This window comes from Chiloscyllium plagiosum, chromosome 18 (genome assembly GCF_004010195.1).
Source record: "Chiloscyllium plagiosum isolate BGI_BamShark_2017 chromosome 18, ASM401019v2, whole genome shotgun sequence".
Taxonomy (NCBI): domain Eukaryota; kingdom Metazoa; phylum Chordata; class Chondrichthyes; order Orectolobiformes; family Hemiscylliidae; genus Chiloscyllium; species Chiloscyllium plagiosum.
Window position 1 is genome coordinate 16919822 of NC_057727.1, and position 20773 is coordinate 16940594.

At 41.1% G+C, this 20773-nt stretch overlaps 1 protein-coding gene across 1 annotated transcript; it reads left to right on the forward strand.

Moving 5' to 3' along the window:
* The first annotated feature begins 4336 nt into the window (after nucleotides 1–4336).
* On the forward strand, nucleotides 4337–12635 carry LOC122558889 (elongation factor 1-alpha 1-like). The gene is made up of 7 exons (XM_043707803.1): nucleotides 4337–4534; nucleotides 7027–7206; nucleotides 7751–8047; nucleotides 8796–8946; nucleotides 9027–9283; nucleotides 10504–10738; nucleotides 12450–12635. Exons 1-7 carry the CDS (start codon nucleotides 4391–4393, stop codon nucleotides 12569–12571), a joined length of 1386 nt encoding a protein of 461 aa, XP_043563738.1. The 5' UTR covers nucleotides 4337–4390; the 3' UTR covers nucleotides 12572–12635.
* The last annotated feature ends 8138 nt before the right edge of the window (nucleotides 12636–20773 follow it).

Genomic DNA, 20773 nt, shown 5'->3' on the forward strand with positions numbered 1-20773 from the left:
AGGGAGGGGAAATAAGAAACCTGGAGAAATCTGCATTCATCCCTTGTGGTTGGAGGGTTCCTAGGCGGAAGATGAGGCGCTCTTCCTCCAGGTGTCATGTTGCCATGGTCTGACAATGGAGGTGGCCAAGGACCTGCAGGTCCTTGGCGGAGTGGGAGGGGGAGTTAAAGTGTTCAGCCACGGGGCGGTTGGGTTGGTTGGTGCGGGTGTCCCAGAGGAGTTCTCTGAAACGTTCCGCAAGTAGGCGGCCTGTCTCCCCCCTGCATCCACTGTACCCAATGTTGCCTCCTATACATTGGGGAGACAGGCCGCCTGATTAAGAACTGATTAAGAACCTGATTAAGAACTGCTTCTGACACCTTTGGGGAGCTGGTGTGTAGAATTCACCACTTTGTGATGGTGTTACATGATTACTTGCACTTTACCATGTATTGCCTGTTGGCTCTCAAGCCAACCTAAGTTTGAAAAATCAACCAATGTTTAAGGGAGAGTCATGTATCCACTTTAAAATCTTAATTGAATGTTCAACTTCAAAGCTATTATTTATGCTTGGTTGGTTTCGAGCTGACTGTGATTTTGATCATACTTACATCAACTTTACATTTCCTACTATCTGTATTACCACAGTTAATAATGCAAATAATAAATCCTTCCTAGGCCTGATTCTTGAGTATATTGTTAGCTTTTTAAATGAAACAGCCCCTATATTGAGTGTCCACTCTGTGGCCAGAGGAAATGTCCTGCCAAATGTTTATATAGAGGTAGAGATTACAGTTGCAATAGTTTTCAATCATGAGCCAGTGTAAAACCAGACATTTTTTCACTAATTCAGGGCTGTAACTTAATCTCAGAATTTAAGTGACAGCATTTTCACCTGTTTTACACAGCTTATCATTTTATGTTTTGCTTTGCAATGAAAGCTCTGCATCTGGTTTTAAAATATGATGTAAGAAATCAAGTTAAAAACGTGACAAAAAGGCAGGGATAGATTTTATTGACATCAGATTTGCTTATTCTGTTTGAACAAATTCCTGAATGTTCCATCACGTGTTTGTTCTCTGAACTGGACTTGAAATGTACTTACTATGGAGCAGTCTTTCTTCAGTGAAAGGAATGACCAGGTGGATTGCTACAGTCCCATGGTGGGCTGAACACATTCCGATGAGGACCTTACACAGTTCGGTGGTTGAGTCAATCATTAAGTGTATGTGTTTTCTCAACCCTACCATAATAAACACAGAGAGTTTCTGCCCATCAAAAACGTATCTACCTTTGAGCCAAAAATACCATGTGAAAGCATCATTTGTTAAAAGGTTCAATACAACTAACTGGCAATAATAGGGTATAGAGCAGTCTGATTTAAACATCCCTTAACTCTCATTGGAACTTTGCAGCTTAAGTTGAACTTCCTTGAGTTTGATTGAACCACATTTTTCCTTATATTTATAATGTTTTTAACAGAACACACTTACTGTTTTGTGTTAAATATTACCAGTCTGTCAAAGTAGATCTATCCATCTTCATTTTGTAGCCATCCAGATGTTGTGGCCAGTCCATTATAGATAATTTTGCAAAGTTTTGCCTGAATGCTTGTAGTGTAGGCCTCAAAGAGGATAGTAACGTTGTCTTCCCATTAAATCTGGAGGATATGGCAGAGGCGTTGCTGTTGGAATTTCGCTCAGATGGCTGATAGATGTCAGACCTACAAGATCCTATTTAGTTAATTTGCAAATGGCCAGGATTCCTGTAGAGACCAAAGAACCTGCTCCAAAGACACTGAGAATTTCACCTAAAAGGACAGTAAAAGAGAACCATGTTACCAGCCATTCATAGTTATTGTTTAAAAACTGTAGCTTTTGATTTTTATGTATTTTTGATTGTGGACTGAGATGGAAAAGTGACTGTTTTAGAAACCAAGGAATGGCGAAAGGATTGCTGCACTCTTTAAAAGCAAACTGCCCATGAGACCATAAGATAGAGGAGCAGCATTAGGCCATTCAGCCCATCGAGACTTTCGCCATTCGATCATGGCTGATAGGTTTCTCAATCACATTCTTCTCTCTTCTCCCCATAGCCTGTGATCCCCTTATCATTCAAGAACCTATCTAGGAGCAAATTACTGCAGATGCTGGAATCTGTACTGATCACAGTGGGTCAGGCAGCATCCATGGAGAGAAAGCAAGCTCACGTTTCGAGTCTAGATGACTTCATTGAAATATTAGCTTGCTTTCTCTCCAAGAACCTATCTATCTCTGTTTTAAATATGCTCAATGACTTAGCCTCCACAGCCCTCTGTGACAATGCGTTCTATAGACTAAACAATCTCTGACTGGAGAAAATGCCTCCTCATCTCAGTTCTAAAGGGTCGTCCCTTCCCTCAGCTCCTAGTCTCTACTACTAGTGGAAAAGTCTTTTCTACACCTACTCTATCTAGGTCTCTCAGTACTCTGTAAGTTTCAATCAGGTCTCCCCTCATCTTTCTAAGCTCCATCAAGTACAGCCACAGAACCCTGAACTGTACCTTGTAGGACAAACCCTTCATCCCCAGGGTTATTCTTGTGAACCTCCTCTAGACAGTCTCAGAGGCCAGTTCATCCTTCTGCTCAGTCACAGGAAGACAAACAGCAGAAACTCATGAACTTGAGTAGATGCCATCCTTGAATAGGAGGACAGCTGTTGGTATACAAATATAATCATGAGGAACATCTCCCACCACTTTTGAGTATAGCAGTTTCTGGGAGATTAATCTGGAGACCTCAGAATTCACAATCCAAGTTAACACATATATTGAAACTTGGCCTGCAATATCTGCTGGCTGTGTTTCCTATGTCCTGGCTAATGTTTCAGCTCACTCAATGTTCAGGAATGATCTCACATTGAGAATTATTTTCCAGTTGTACCATTTGCCCTTTTTTCTTTAGTTGCAGTGTTTTTTTTATTTGTTTCAGCCCCTAATGTCACCAGGTGCCAACCAATTTAAAAGGAGCCTGGAAATTTAAATGCAGGAGTCCTCCTGTGCATCATTTGGGATCTATGTTGAAAAGTGTTACATGGAATAGTCTGTCTATCAGACAGCTTCTGAAGCCACTTCACAAAATATATTATTATTTGCATTATGAATTCCCTTTGTTTAAGTTTTCTATTGGCTGTGTTTAGATTAAAGTGTATCCGGTCTGTACTGTTGTGAGATTGTTCTCATTCACTGGTACCAGGGCAAACTGCCCCATTGTTTCTGGCAGCCCTTCACATCCTATGCTGCTGATTTCTGGCTACCGGCTGTGGAGGTATTGGATGGATCAGAGGGCATCTCCGTGGGTCTACAAGCAGTCTGGCCATGATGGCTATTGACAGGTCCAGGTTAGCCCCAGGCTATTCAGCCCATCAACCTGATTCTCCTCTCCAGCCATGCCTACAACTGGATGCCCTTGGAGAGAGGTATACCAGTAGTCTTGAGGCTTCCCCTAACTGGCAGTCACTGGAGGGATAGGAGTGATGAATAGATAAAAAGAACAGTCCTATAAATTACTTTTAACCAACCTTCCATAACAAACAAATAAATCTAAAACCAAGAACTGCAGACATTGAAAATCTGAAACAAAACAGAAATTGATTCAAGCTAACTGTAGATTTGAAAAACTTCCTGTAATTTCTCCATTTCTGTTATAACAAACCTCTGGTGCAGGAGGGACTTGAACCCAAACTTTATGTCCCACAGGTAGAACACTATCACTGGAATTTCCAAAAGAGCAGTACAACGAAGGATCTGTTTCCATGCTGTACATCTCTATGACTCTAATACATTATTTTGAATCAAGCAGTTTGGACAGGGTGATGCCGCACTTCTGGACAGGTGGCATTTGAACCCAGATTTCCTGGTCCAGAGATAGGGACACAACCACTGTACCATGAAAAAATGCTTCACACAACTGGGACTTTATTTTGCACAATCAATTCTATATATGTTTGAAGGTTATTCACCAGTACCATTTTCCCTAATCAAACTGTTATAACACAGCTCGAAGTAGGTGGGATTTGAACCTGGGCCCCATACCTCAGTAACTAGGAAGACCAGCACATGAACCCTACTCCACCAGTACAATGCCTTGAGAATGTTTATTAGAATTTGGTAATTATTCTTTGTGTTTCTTTATCAAGGGCTGAATTGTGGTTTCAATGTTTTTGTTTGAAGATTAACCATCTCAGTTGATCAGCAAGTGTTTGAACCAGACTATCTAATTAACTGATAATGACTGCAATTTGTTAATTTATTCTTTTCAGCTGCCCCTAGGGTAGGCTGACCAACTAATATAAATGCTGCTCTTGCTAAGAATAGTATTCTTCCACTTTATTTAATAAAAGTGGTTGTACTTTTTTCTGAGTTACTATTGCCATGGGTAAAGAGAAAACCCACATTAATATTGTGGTCATTGGCCATGTGGACTCTGGTAAATCTACTACCACTGGTCACTTGATCTACAAGTGTGGTGGCATTGACAAGAGAACTATTGAGAAGTTTGAAAAAGAAGCTGCAGAGGTATTTTTATTTTACTTGTGATGGATTTGGCTTTTAATTTTTTCCTCTTATGGTAAAATTGTAATAAATGCTAGCTTTATCTAGTTTCATATTTTAGCAGTTGCATTCCTACCTTTAATATCTTTTGGTCAGATTTCTTGTCTACAAGAAACTGAAATTCTGTAAATGTTTGCTTCATAGCAAGCCATACTTTTGAAAGTATTACTATCTCATTGGGTAATCATTCCTAATGCAAGCAATACTACATGGAAGCCTAATAATACTTTCACTGTGAATTATGCTTTTTAACTGGCATTTTAAACTGCCAGTTGATTACCCAACAGAATAATCAGTTTCTATGACTTTTGACTTGGGCAACTGCTATAGGAAAGATGTTGCTTAAACTTGAAAGTGTAGAAAAAGTTTGCAAGGATGTTGCTGGGGTTGGAGAGTTTAAGCCTGTGTGGTGAGGCTGTTTTCCCTGGAGTGTCAAAGGCTGAGGGGTAACCTTTAGAAGTTTATGAAATCATGAGGGATGTGGATAGGGTGAATAGCCGAAGTCTTGACCTCTGAGAGGGGGAGTCCAAAACTAGAGGGCATGGGGTTAAGGTGAGAGGAAAGATATTAAGAGGGTTTTAAGGAACAACCTCTTCTTGCAGCAGATGCTGTGTATGGAATAAGCTGCTGGAGGAATTAGTGGAGGCTGGTACAATTGCACAATTTTAAAAGGCATATGGGTGGGCATATGAATAGGAAGGATTTTGAGACATGGAGCTACACTAAGATATCTGGTTAGCATAGATGAGTTGGATGGATCTGTTTCCATGCTGTCTGATGTTTTGACTCCAACTTATGACTTGGTTTTTCACAACTCAAATTTACCATCTCTCTCCTCCCTGAGAGGTGAATGTGTGTTGGAAGTGTCGAGAGGAAGTTTACAAGAATCTTTCCAGGGATGAAGGGCTTTTCATGAACTTGAAAGGGTTCAGAAAAGATTAACAAGGATGTTGCCAGAGTTGGAGGACCTGTTACTGGGAGAGGCTGAACAGGCTGGGGCTGTTTTCCCTGGAGCGTTGATGGGTGACCTTTTATAGAGGCTTACAAAATTGAGGGGCATGGATAGGATGAATAGACCAAGTCTTTTCCCTGGGGTCGGGGAGTCCAGAACTAGAGGGCATAGGTTTAGGGTGAGGAGAAAGATATCTAAGACCTAAGGGACAATGTTTTCAGAGTGTGGTACATGTATGGAATGACCTGCTAGAGGATGTGGTGGAGGTGGTACAATTACAACACTTAAGAGGCATTTGGATGGGTATATGAATAGGAAGGGTTAGGAGGGATATGGGCCAGGTGCTGGCAGGTGGGACTAGATTGGGTTGGGATATCTGGACGGGTTGGACCGAAGGGTCTGTTTCCATGCTGTACATCTGACTGACTCCATCTGTACTCCATGGAGTTCAGTAGGATGAGGGTGGTGGGGGAGCATATCTGTAATCTAGGTTTCAATGAGACCTGGAAAGAGGTAGATGTGGCAAAGACATTCCTGCTAGAAGGAGAGACTAGGATCTGAGGACACTACCTCTGTGAAGGGGGTGACCATTTTAGACAGATGGAATTTCGTCAGGGTGGTGAATCTGTGGTCCTCACTGCTGCAGAGGGCTGTGGAAGTGAAGTTATGGTGTGTTTAAGATTGGGACTTTTCCTTCAGGAGAAAGTTATTGGGAGAAGGCAGGGGAATTTGGTTGATAAACAGACCAGCCTTGATTGAATGATGGGGCAGCCTTGATGGGCTGACTGGCCTAATTTGGCTCCTAATACCTTGCAGTGTATTATCTCCATTCTTTCTCATTAAACTGCTCTTTGGAAACTTCAGTTGTCAATCTCCACTAAATGTGCCCTTAAGTCACAAATTGATTTGTAGCAACTATTTCAAAAAATTACTCCACCAATAAAGAGAATTTGACTTTGGCTGGTTATAAACAATCCATGATTCTGGTGTCCATCTTGCACATACAGATGACTTTTCTCCTCTTTCCATTAGAAGTAATGGATGTGTGGTGTTAAAATCCATATTGAAATTATGCCTTTATCAAGGCAGCTCCTCTTCAAAGAAGTTGGCATATTTTTGCATCCTATATAGGAAAGGCATTGTGTACTGTCAAAAAATGGGTTTGATTTATAAGTGGCTGTTAACAGCACCCATTTATTAAATCCCTTGTTAAATTGAGATTTAAACAAGTATTTTAATTAAAAATATGCAAATAGTACTGTCCCAATCAACTGGATCTACTTCCAAATTAACTTCCAAGTGCTCTACACTTGCACTCTTCAGTGATGTTTATCCATTGTGTAAAGGACTTGAGGTAAACTAGTTGGGGTTATCTGTGTATACCAAAGAAATTGACTTTAAGCTGGATGCAACAACTGTCAGATTTTTTTTGGGCCCACTATGAACTTTAATAACAAATGAGGCTGATATAGAAGGATTAATTGCTTAGTCTTTAATCTTGCAGATGGGTAAAGGCTCCTTCAAGTATGCCTGGGTGCTGGATAAACTGAAGGCTGAGAGGGAGCGTGGTATTACTATTGATATTTCATTATGGAAATTTGAAACAACCAAATATTACATAACTATCATTGATGCACCTGGACACAGGGATTTCATAAAGAACATGATCACTGGGACCTCTCAGGTATGTGTCTAAAAACAGTACCTTCACATAGCTGTTGGTGCGAGGGCCAAATGTTTAATGAGATTTGCACTCATTTCCTTTTCAGAAAGGAAGTATACGGAGGGCTTGAAAAGAAGCTATTATGGGACTGTTTAGGGACAGTAATTCTGAAATGGCATAACTTTGGTACCTTGAGAGGCAACTGTTGTAAAACCTTCTGAACATATCATTCTTCCACTGCACTAATAAAGAACTGTACCAACTTACAAAGGCACTCTACACTCTGGATCACTGATCTGGGGTAGTACTTGAAACTTCCCTCTCTTCATTTGAGTCTCCAGCCACATCCTTTCCTAATATTCTACTCTTCACAATCCAGTAAAATTGGAATTATTTTCACTACTACTGTACTTTCCCCTTCCTGCAATCACATTTTAACTTGGCTATGTCATTGAAGCAATACTGTACTTCAGTGTTGTAACCCTCCTTTATGATAAGGTATGCAATCTGTTTCTATCTAAAGATGACAGCCCTAACCCAATCTACAAACTGAATTTGTTTGCAGGCTGACTGTGCAGTGTTGATTGTGGCTGCAGGTGTAGGTGAATTTGAGGCTGGCATTTCAAAGAATGGACAGACGAGAGAACATGCACTCTTGGCTTTCACCTTGGGTGTGAAGCAGCTAATTGTTGGAGTCAACAAGATGGATTCCACAGAGCCTAACTTCAGCAGCAAGAGGTATGAAGAAATTGTGAAAGAAGTGAGTGCATACATCAAGAAGATTGGCTACAATCCTGCTGGGGTGGCTTTTGTACCAATTTCAGGATGGCATGGCGATAACATGCTGGAACCCAGCAAAAAAGTAAGTGAACACTTTTGTCACAATCTGTGCCTGGTATTGCAGCTGCAGGACAGCTATTTGGTCCAAGATTGCTAATTACTGAGATTGACATCACTTACATTATTCTGCTACAGAATGTTTAAAAGCAGTGTAAATACTTCATTGCTGAGAAATGCAGTAGTGATTTTTGAATAGAAACACTTCCTCTGTCACCAAATTCCTTATACATCAGGCTTTATGTGAGCCTTGCTGTGAATATCTCTAGATATAGAACAGTGTACCATGGTAAGTTGTCTTGACTATTTGAACAATCCTTCTATACAAAAGAAGTCCTATAATTAAATCTAAGCTGGTTCTACAGTTCTATTGTCAATCCTAGACCAGCAACTTCTGTCTTTTGGATGATTTTGCAAAGCAGGGAGTGGACAATAAAGCCACTTCCCACCAGAGGGGATGAATCTGTTACAATGTGGCTTCATCAGGATTTATACTTGACTGCAAACAGATCCAGGGCTAACCTTGTGTTTGATGGTCAGCTTAATCACTTCTACTTTTTTGATCTTCATTGTTATGTAGATTTTGTTCTTAACAATTTTGAACCTGATTTTAAGATGTCTGTTGCAGTTCTAATCTCTAGCAGTTTAGTTTCCATATTTAAATTACATTCCACTAAGAGCACTCTTTAATTAGTAGACTTTTTCAAATGTGTTCTAATTTGGGTCTTCCAACTCTATTCCTGTAATATTGTGCATCTTATATCATCATTCAGATGCCTTGGTTCAAAGGCTGGAAAATGGACCGTAAAGATGGCAATGCTGCTGGTACAACCCTATTGGAAGCTCTAGATGCTATCCTTCCCCCAACCCGTCCAACAAATAAGCCTCTACGTCTCCCCCTACAAGACGTCTACAAAATTGGAGGTGAATTTCAATTCTATTGTGAACATTTACATTGCAAATGCACTTCAAAAGTTGAATTCTAACATTTTGTATGTATTCAGGGATTGGTACTGTGCCAGTAGGCAGAGTCGAGACAGGAATCTTGAAGGCTGGCATGGTGGTGACTTTTGCTCCTGTTAACCTCTCCACTGAAGTGAAATCTGTGGAGATGCACCATGAGGCTTTAGTCGAAGCTGTGCCTGGGGACAACGTTGGGTTCAATGTCAAGAATGTGTCAATAAAAGATATTCGACGAGGCAATGTGGCTGGAGATAGCAAGAATGATCCTCCTTTGGAATCGGGAAGTTTCACAGCCCAGGTGAGCAAGAAGTACATCACTGGCCTTAATTTTACCATGTTGGCAGTTGATCATAACTTGCAGTGCTGCTTGGGAGCTGTAGTACATCACAGCCTGTCAAGTCTGCTGCATCCTCAGGTGCTGAACAGTTTACTGTTCCTATTTTGTATGGTCTTAGTGAGAGTGAGGTAGATTCTTTTGAATAAAGACCCAAATCTGTATGCTTGGTGAAATGTTATGGCCACTGACTGTGGTTCTGGTAAACTTGCCTTGACTGTGTAGTTAGGAGATTTTTAGTTTGGCAGATGTCACCAAGGAGGTGATAACTCTAATGGCTTCCTGGAATCGCAATTAACATCCAGAAATTGGCAATTGTATTTCTTGAACTGAAGTGCAGTGGTGAAAGTTCTTCTACTGTGACCTGAACTAAGTGTACAAACCTGGATTGCAGACTTTTAATTCCTTTTCTAGTGATCCCTGGAAGGCAAAGTCTAAACTTCCCTGGAAGTGCTTTCTTTTACCTCCTACACTCAGGAGATTGTTGCATCCTCAACAGAATCTGGCCCCTTCATCTCTCTGACCACAGGACTACAGTTCAGTTTTGGCATTGCATCTTTAAGTATTGAAGGCTCCTTGACACTCATACTTTCTCTGCATGAAGTAGAAGGCCCACAATGAATTATAGTTACTATTTAAATTCCCGAACATCACTTAGTCTAATGGGCATTAACCTTGATGACCAGTTTGTCACTTGGAAATCATCCACTGTCATGACAGCAACTAATCAGCCCAAGGTAACACCAGAACTTATTGGAGTTAGTGTTGAAGGGGAAATAGCATGGCTTTGGATCCAAAAGGAACAAGCTAAAATGAGTCAGATCTACATACTGCTAGTTAGAGCAGTAGATTGTGAAATGGCAGCCTGTGTGTGACAGGATGTTGTTTTTCAAGTATTGACATTGTATCCTGAACTGTAATGTTAAATGTACCTGCTATAGAGGTGTCAGAGTACTGTTCCAAACCTCCAATCTAAAAATACAGCATTGATGTTTAAGTGTGTACCTAAACTTGATACACATTGCAGAGGTATCTGTGCATCTTGCTAGCAGAAGTAATGGATTTTAAATCTTGATTTTAGACTTACAAATGTTTAAAATAAGCACTTCTAGCTGTCTCTGATCTTTAGATTGCCAGATGGAGGTGCCACTGAATTCTGTACTAATTGGACTGTAATTTTCCAGGTGATCATCCTAAATCATCCTGGACAGATTAATGCAGGCTACTCACCTGTTCTAGACTGCCACACTGCGCACATTGCCTGCAAGTTTTCGGAACTCAAGCAGAAGATAGACCGTCGATCTGGCAAGAAGCTGGAGGACAACCCAAAGAGCTTGAAATCTGGAGATGCTGGCATCATTGTGATGATTCCAGGGAAACCAATGTGTGTGGAAACATTCTCTGAATATCCTCCCCTTGGTGAGAATGCAATTTTTCTCACTCCCACCATCAGCTTGAATACAACTAACAAGTAGCTGGAATGCGAGATAACACCACTTCAGTATTTATTGTACAAAAGTTTTGATCCACCCCTGCATTTCCTATCCACTTCCTAGGGTCTCGAGAAACTCATTCCTAGGTGCCACATTCTCTACTTACCACCTCTTCTGCCCACCAAACCCCCCACCTCCAAGCTGGTGTTTACATCAGAGCTTGCTTGCTTCCCCCTTCTCCATGGGATCTGAACTTTTTGCTCTAACTGAAGCAGAAGGGAACATCCCCATCATAGAGACATCACTCACCTTGTGGTGATGGTGAATGGACTTGGCTTGAAGTGCCCTTGTCCTAAAGGTGGAAACTTTGTGCTCCTCTTAATCCCCTCCCACCTTCTTACATCTGCTGGATTGCAAGATAATGCTATCAGCTCCAAAGCTGCTGACATGGCACTCATTCTCTGATCTGAGGGATGGGTGATGCATGTAATATCAAACATGACTACACTTTTTCTATCAGCCTCTGGCTGGACTATGTCCACATTCCCTTTTCAGAGCCCCAATCCACCATGTGATCTGTCCACTGTCAATTGCTGCCACAGGAGGCTTTTTCCTGTGTGCAGGTGAACTTCCTATGTTTTTTTTCCCACCCCCACACTACTGCCTAACTGTGGTAGTGCTTATTTTTTTCCCCCAGCACCAATGTGTGGGTGAGACAGTGAACACAGGCTTTATACACACACCTATTACTAGTACCATGAGGTGCCTGGCAGGTGAATCTAACTTACCCACCATAGCCCTCTCTCCAATAGGATTTTTCATTTTTGTCTCTGGGTAATGCTGATTGGGCAATCAAACCAGGCCCTGTTCTTGTACCCTCCCTCTTGAGGTGCTGCCCTTGTTCTTTCCCTGTGGTTCTGCAGATGTTCCCCCTTGAACATTGTCTCTGCCTTCATTATGGTGGTTTATTCCAGTCCTAACATCTCATAAGAATGGGACTGTTCTCTAGAATGGAACAGGCTATTTAGCCCACCAAGACTGTGTGCCTACACTAACTTGCCCCTACACAATCCATATTCTCTATTCCCTACCAATTCCTATCTGAAGGTGCCTCTGAACATTATTATATCTACCTCCCAGCAGTGCATTCCAGGCAAATACTACCTCTTCAATTTAAAAAGAAACTTTCCTCTCTTCCTAACTTTCATTTCTACCCTGGGATAAAGACCTCAATTACCCATTCTGCCATTCCTCAAATTTTAAGCTTCTATCAGGTCACCTGTCACTTCATTTTGTCTAATCTCTACTCCATAGCTAATGCTCTCCAAACAAGGTGCAAACATCCTGGTACTGTCTCCAGCATCTCCGCACCCTAGTGTACCAGAGCTGTATATAGTCAGTGTGCCCTAACTAAAGTACATGTTGCAGAAACATGCCATGCTAACTTCCATACACTTTTGTTTCACTGGGCAGAAGCCCTTCAGGATTCCTGAAGAAGGGCTTATGCACAACATTGATTCTCCTACCTGACCTGCTGGACTTTTTAGCTCTGATCTCCAGCATCTGCAGTCCTCACTTTTTTTTACTTTTGTTTCACTACCAAGAATGGATACTCTTAACCATGCTTAGAAAGCCAAAGATATTTTGTCCATGCTTAGTATTGTGGGATAAAGTTGAGAGAATTCTTTTTGTTGCAGGTCGTTTTGCAGTACGAGACATGAGGCAGACGGTTGCTGTTGGAGTGATCAAGGCAGTAGATAAAAAATCTGCAGGGCCTAGTAAAGTGACTAAGTCAGCTGCAAAGGCTATGAAAAAGTAACTGCATCGATCAAATGTAGAGATGGCATCAAACCAATTGGACAATAAAATCACTAACCAGTCACCCTGTTTATTTGAATGTGTCCTTGACAGTCTAGGATGTTGGTTTGCAGGCTGCTTTAATGGGCATTACTGACAGTCAGCATTATTACCCTTTCCCAACAGGCTCCTTCTTTAACTCCTTTTGATAAAGGTGATAGCCTGGTGGCCTTACAGCTAGGTTAATATTCAGAGGGCCCATTTGTTCACCAAGTCCTTCTTCAGAAAATGCTGTCCTGCTTAATCTGGCCTACTTGTGACTCCAGACCCACAGTAATATGATTCTTGACAAATTCCAGCCTAACCAGTAGTTCCTACATAAAGCTATGGAATTACATGTGCTGATATGATAAAATCAAATGGATTTTGACATGGGGCTGCCTTAATCAGACTGATTTGAAGTTTCCAGTTTCCCAACTTAAATTCTTCTGTGGTATCAAGATGGAATTTGAACCCATACTCCAGGACATGTAATGCGGGTTAATCAGCCTCTGACCAAGGGTACTATATAGGGTGATTCTAAATGGGGTGCCCCCAAATGGTTATACTACTGGCTGAGGGATGAATTTGCTCTCCTAACAACATTTCCCTTCAATTTTAATTTTTTTTTTCCAGCCTAAATTATTCAAGGAGTCAAACTAACTGGGATTTCTGGGTTGAAGTTGTAAACAATAAGATTTCAAATCCTATTAAAAATAAGGATGGAGTTTTAATTTAATGAGGAAAAACAGCCTCCAGGTTCTGCATAAAAGTTCAAGGTGAGAAATTTGAAGTTCGATGATATTGATTTGAAGCAGTTGGGGTAGAATCTTGACTCTGCAAGCTCGTGGCAGGCTTTCTTTTTTGACAACTGTTTTCAGTTGTGGGGTGGGGGTGTGTGCAGGGGAACCAGGGAGGTATAGAGGAAAGATCCCAATCTGGGATTGGTACGGTTGGGAACAAATTCAAGCAGTCAGGGAAAGCAGGGACAAAGCGGAGGAAAAAGTAGGACTGATAAATCTAACTGCATTTATTTCAGTGTAAGAAGCCTAACAGAGGGCAGATGCACTCCGGGCACAATTAGGAACATGGGACTGGGATATCATTTCAATTACTGAAACATGGCTCAGGGATGGGCAGGACTGGCAGCTTAATGTTCCAGGATACAAATCCTGCAGGATGGACAAAGGGAGGCAAAATACGAGGGGGTGGGGCATGGTGTTGTTGATAAGGGATAGCTGTACTGAAGGAGGCTATTCCCAGAAATTATTTGGGTGGAACTGAAATAAGGGATCACCTTTATTGGGATTGCATTATAGACTCCCTAATAGTCAGAAATTGAAAAACAATTGTAAGGAGATCAGTTATCTGTAAGAATAATAGTGTGGTTATGGTGGGGGATTGTTTTTCCAAACGTAGACTGGGACTGCCATAGTGTTAAGGGTTCCGATGGAGAGGAATTTAACTGCATACAAGACAATGTTCTGATTCAGTATATGGATGTACCTACTAGAAAAGGTGCAAAACTTGACTTGCTCTTGGGAAATAAGGCAGAGCAGGTGACTGAGGAGACAGTGGGGGAGCACTTTGGGGCCAGCAACCATAATTCTATTGGTTCTAAAAGTGGTGGAAAAGGGTAGACCAGATCTAAACATTGAAGTTCTAAATTGGAGAAAGGCAAATTTTTGCCTGTATTAGACAAGAACTTTCAAAAGCTGATTGGGGGCAGATGTTCACAGGTAAAGGGAAGCCTTCAGGAATGAGAACTAGAGTCTAGAGAAAGTATACTTCTGTTTGGGTGAAAGGAAAGGCTGGCAGGTATAGGGCATGCTGGATGGCTAAAGAAATTGACTTTTTTTTGAGGGGGGAAAAAAAAGCACCTGACAGTCTATAAACAGGATAGATCGAGTGAATCCTTGGAGCATAAAGGCAGTAGGAGTATACTAAGGGAAATCAGGAGGGCAAAAAGGGGACATGAGAGAGCTTTGGAAGTAGAGTTAAGGAGAATCCAAAGGTTTTTACAAATAAGTTAGGGACAAAAGGGTAACTAGGGAGATAATAGGGCCTCTTAATAATCAGCAAGGTGGCCTTTTGTGTGGAGATGGGGGAGATACTAAATGAGTATTTTCCATCTGTATTTACAAAAGGACGTGGAAGATATAGAATGTAGGGAAATAAATGGTGACATCTTGCAAAATCCCCCATTACAGAGGAGGAAGTGCTGGATGTCTTAATGCATAAAGGTGGATAAGTCCCCAGGACCTGATAGGTGTATCCACAAACTCTGGGAAGCTAGAGAAGTGATTGCTGGGCCTCTTACTGAGATTTGTATCATCTATAGTCACCAGGTGAGGTGCTGGAAGACTGGAGGTTGCCTAACATGGTGCCACTGTTTAAGAAGGGTGGTAAGGACAAGCCAAGGAACTATAGACCAGTGAGCTTGGTGTTGGTAGTGGGCAAGTTGTTGGAGGGAATTCTGAGGGACAGGGTGTACATGTATGCAGAAAGGCAAGGACAGGTTAGGGATAATCAACATGGCTTTGTGTGTAGGAAATCATCAATCTCAAACTTAATTGAAGTAACAAAGGATTGAGGGCAGAGTGGTAGATGGACTTCAGTAAGGTGTTAGACAAGGTTCCCTGTGGGAGACTGGTGAGCAAGATCAGGTCTCATGGGATACAGGGAGGTGTACATGTATGCAGAAAGGCAAGGACAGGTTAGGGATAATCAACATGGCTTTGTGTGTAGGAAATCATCAATCTCAAACTTAATTGAAGTAACAAAGGATTGAGGGCAGACTGGTAGATGGACTTCAGTAAGGTGTTAGACAAGGTTCCCTGTGGGAGACTGGTGAGCAAGATCAGATCTCATGGGATACAGGGAGAATTAGTCATTTGGATACAGAACTGGGTCAAAGGTAGAAGGTGCTGGAGGATTGTTTTTCAGATTGGAGGCCTGTGACCAGTGGAGTGCTACATGGATCTGTGCTGGGTCTGCTATTTTTAATCACTTATAAATGATTTGGATGTGGGCATAAAAGGTGTAGTTCGTAAGTTTGCCAACTTTTATACCAAAAGTGGAGGTGTAGTGGACAGCAGAGGGTTACATTAAATTACAATGGGATCTTGATCAGATGGGCTGAGAAGTGGCAACGGAGTTAAATTTACATAAATGAGGTACTGTATTTTGGAAAAGCAAATCTTAGCAGGGCTTGCGCACTTAATGGTAAGGTTCTAGGAAGTGTTGCTGAACAAAGACCTTGGAGTGCAGGTTCATCACTCCTTGAAAGTGGAGTTGTGGGTAGATAAGATAGTGAAGGCATTTTGGTATGTTTTCCTTTATTGGTCAGAGTATTTGAGTACAGGAGTTGGGAAGTCATGTTGCAGCTGTGCAGTACACTGGTGCAATTCTGGTCTCCTCATTGTTTCTAACTGTCTCTCTAACAGATCCATTTGATCTGATAGGATTTGCAACCAACAGCACTTATTGTATATTATATCTGCAGTAACCCTTTAAAGAGTTTAACTCCCACATCTGACCAGAAGTGCATATCCCTCTACCAAAGGCAATGTTTGTTCCTTCACAATCTGCAGATCCAGAAAATAACTGTCTTATGCTCTTGCTACACTCCATGTGCATCCTTTGTCTGTTCTTCTCCCTTTTAAAACTGCTGTTGTTTTGACTTTGGGGGGGAAAAAGTTCCAAAAGAATGCAACAGCATATAAAACAGTAATTGCTGCTCCTGGAATTCGAGGAAATCACCTCCAATACCTCAAAGGAGCAGGTGTTACAGCCAGAAATTCTTCCCATCCTCCCTCCATTGTGAAACTTGAAAGGGATCAGAAAAGATTTACAAGGATGTTGCCAGGGTTGTAGGGTTTAAGCTATCGGGAGAGGTTGAATAGGTTAGGCTGTTTTCCCTGGAGCACTGGAGGCTGATGGATGACTGCAGATGTTTATAAAACAATGACTGGCATGGATAAGGTAAATACCCAGTCTCTTTACTGGGTGGGTGAGTTCAGAACTAGAGGGCATAGGTTTAGGGTGAGGGGAAAGATATAAAAGACTTGAGGGGCAACATTTTCACTCGGTGGTATGTGTATGGAAGAAGCTGCCAGAGGATGTGGTGGAGGCTGGTGCAATTGCAACATTTAAGAGGCATTTGGATGGGTATATGAATAGAAAGGGCCTGGAGGGATATGGGCTGGGTGCTGGCAGGTGGGACTAGATTGGGTTGGGATATCTGGTCAGCATGAGCAAGTTGGACCAACGGGTCTGTTTCAGTGCTGTACATCTGACAGAGGTTAAGATATCTGGGCTTCTGAATTACTCAATTACCACAACACCAACCTCTTCCCCTATCTACCTGCTGTTTGCATTTTCTTATTCCAGTCTGCAATTAGTGAAACACTTGGCTCAAAGGCTTTAATACAAAATCAGAGTATTCTTTAAAATGGCAGCCAGGCTAGATGGTCACCTGATGGTAATCTTGTGGACATTGGCTGGTTGTGTCTATTCCTAGCCTATAGTTGTGATCTGGGGTGGTTCTTGTAAATTGGGAGGGGCTGGTATTAGAAGTGCAATGAAAGCAGGAAAGGTACTCCTTATTTAATTTGAGTAATGGAAACCACAATTCTGATATAACTGAAAAGACCATAGCTTCATAAACATCAGTTCAATGGCATTGCCAATTAGTCTTTAAGACAACATAAGGGTTTCTTCCAAGAGCAAAACTATTGGTATTTGTACCTGTTATTTTGAAAATTAATTGGGATGGGAGTTTACAGATGGATTGTCATCTGCCATGTTTTCCAGGAATTGTAGTTGGAGCCATTGCTTAGTGTTTGTTATTTTGTTACAATCCCTGTGGCAATGATTATCCTAAATAACAAATTTTGTTTTAAACTAAAAATGAATCAAGCGTTGCTGTCAAGTGAGGATAATACACAGAAGGTGCTCTAATCTAACTTTTAATGCAGTTAAGATGCATTTTGCAGTGCTCTCAATGCACTTTGGGATGGACCAGTCCAAAATAACATCAGGTTCAATTCTCCTGACTTTGATGGGTGAAAACTTCCAGTGTTCTTTAAAATTTTGTTTTTTCTAATTTTTGCTGGCAATTCTGTTTGATAAATTCAAGTTGACTTTTTCTCTTGCACAGGCAATGATCTCTTGTAGCATTCCTCCAGGGTTATTAGCACAAAGCAGTCATTCTGCTTTTTTCTCCACTGTAGCAGCTGCTTTGCCCTGTCTTATAAACAGCTGTCCCTTTATCTGCATTATTGCTTGAAGGTGTGAAAACTCACTTGATACTTCACTAAGTCTTTGTTTCCTTGGTGTGAAACTGCTCAGAGGCATATCTCTGAGCTGACGTTCTTCCAGAATACAGTCTTTATCTTGAATTGAAAGGCAGTAATTTTGTAAAAATTCCATCTTCCTTGAAACAACCAGTCACTGCATCAGGTTTCTTGATTTGCCCCAGTTTGATGGGTAATCTGTGTTGGGTTTCCCAACTCACCTCATCTCATGTGCTCCCTTTCACTCAGCCGGCTTCTCAATTTGTTGCAAACTTAATTTACAAAGGATCCCTCCTTCATGGATAACTTTGTCAGAACAAGTGACCCAACTCAAGATCAAAGTTAATGGTGAGCTTTTATATTTAATATGAAAAATATTTGCAGTATGTATAGGTTAAAGATGGGAAGCAAGTCCAAAAGAGACATTCTTAAAAAATGCGAAACAATCTTGTTGTTCGTGAATACCTGATGGAAATTTGAGCAATTGACTTGCAATTTGATTTTGTAGGTTAGCTGAAACTCTTGTCCTGTTTCCTTTTGTTTGGCTTCTACCACTTTATCCACAACCTACTGGCGATTAGTGGGTGGCTCTTTGACTGACTTTCATAGCACTCAGATGCTTTGACCCATTATAGTACCCCTGCTGACGAATGCACTCAAACCAGGCTTACAACTGGCTTTGAACCCTTGTCCTTGTGAATTCTTGAAAGTGGAAAGCAAAAACATCTTTTGCACAGACTACTGCATGATCTCTCATCACATCTGTTATTTATAGGAGATTACAAGTCAATTTGCAGTACATTTCTCCCTTTAAATCTTCCTTGACACCTTCAGGTGTGACATTCCAGATATCCTCTACAAATTTCTATCATCTTTTGGCTGTATCTCTTTAGAAACATTGTTTTAATTAGAAGTTCATCAGAGGTGTCCAGGGTTGTGTGCTATTCTAATGACTTCTTACATGATCTAGATTTTGTTAATTCACCTGTCAAGTCAAATTTCTTAGCCAGCCAAGAAAGGCAGACAGTTATAAAATATCCTTTTTATGCATGCAATTGTGATTGGTTTTTCTAGTGCTTGTCCAGTATTTTACCCTCCACCCAATACTGAAACATTAAGTGGTTATTCATCCCATCTCAGTTGCTCTTCTGCATAATTACCCCCACTGACACACTGCAGAAGGGACTCCTTAATTGTTGGGGGTTTGGCCATCCTAAGAGCATGAAATTCACTATTAGAGGCCAGTCCACAATGGTGCACACCTGAGCTACGTCATGGATTCAAACTCTCAAACTAATGGGATTGTTCAAGATTACTGATGTCCTGGCTAATATGTATCCTTTCACTAGCACCAATAACAGATAATCTGGTCATTATCACTTGCCACAACAAGAAGCCCACAAACAAATCATGGTTAGGGAATTCCTGCACATTTACATTTGGGGTGACAGTGACCCAGTGGTTAGCACTGCTGCCTCACATTGCCAGGGACCCAAGTGAAATTCCAGCCTCGGGCAACTCCTGGAGTTTTCACATTCTCCCAGTGTCTGTGCAGGTTTCCTCCCACAGTCCAAAAATGTGCAGGTTAGGTGGATTGGCCATGGGAAATGCAGTGTTACAGGACTCAATAGGCTGGCCATCTTCCACACTGTAGGGGTTCTATGATGTACGTGTGCGGGAGTGAATTTCCTGCAAAAGGATGCATTGAGCTCATGAAGATGAGAGTGATGCTTGAGCAATTCATCCTTATCATGTTATGTGAAGACTTCAAATGCAAATAATTACACAAAGACAAAAGGGCAGTATGTATATTGGGTTTCAGAAAAACATCTAGATGAGGCTTTTGAAGTATCAAAAGGTCTAACATTTGCATAGTTAAATGGATAATGGAACTGAGGTCAGATTGATTAATTTCGATTGAAATTTAGATTTGAAAATTTGCAACTGGGGGAATGGGAGAAAATAATTGGTTGCAAGCTAAACGAATAGCTTGTGCATAAATGAGCAAAAGGTAACAACATTAATACCAGATGTTGACCTATGCTTGGAATGTGCTCTGCAAAGTATAGAGATGGGGTTATTAAGTCTGTAGATAGTTTACCTCAAACTCATGATGTTACTAGACTCTAATCATGTATCAGTCTTCCATTAAGAAGTTGGACTCTGCACAGCCTGGAGCAAGCTGCTGTGTCGCCTTGCTTATAGTTAACATTATTGAACTGTAACTGTAAAGTTAGGCTGGAGCTTTTATGATATGAGTAACCCACTCTCTAACAACCATTGATGGAGGTAAGTCCTTTTTACATAATTTTTAGCAAAGGAAGAATTTACTTAATTTCAGTAGATGAATTCAGATTGGTAAATTGGTATTCAGAAGGAACTTGCTGACTCTATTCTGGGCACTGTGTTCAGGCATTTATTCCCAGAGTTTCATCTATAAATATAGGGAAGAGACAGGCAAGTTGCATAATATGTAATCATTCCTGAGTTCTCTGTAGAAGTTTAGAATAAATGGGTGTCTACATGTGGTTCTGAGATGGTGGTTTCCTGGTTCAGTCCCTTTTAGTTGGTGTTTGGAGCTGTGCAGATGGCATTGTAATTGTTCTTGGCATCCTTTAGCAGGCAAAAAAAAAGGGCAGAGAAATAGACTTCCATTTCTGCCTGATCCAACATAACTTGATGAGGAAACATAGAATGCTGGGAGAAATTCAGCAAATAGTCATAGAATTGTACAGCACAGAAACAGACCCTTCAGTCCAACTCATCTATGCAGACCAGATATCCTAAACTAATCTCGTCCCATTTGCCAACACTTGGCCCATATTCCTCTACATTCTTCCAATTCAAATACCTTTAAAATGTTGTAATTGTAGCAGCCTCCACCAATT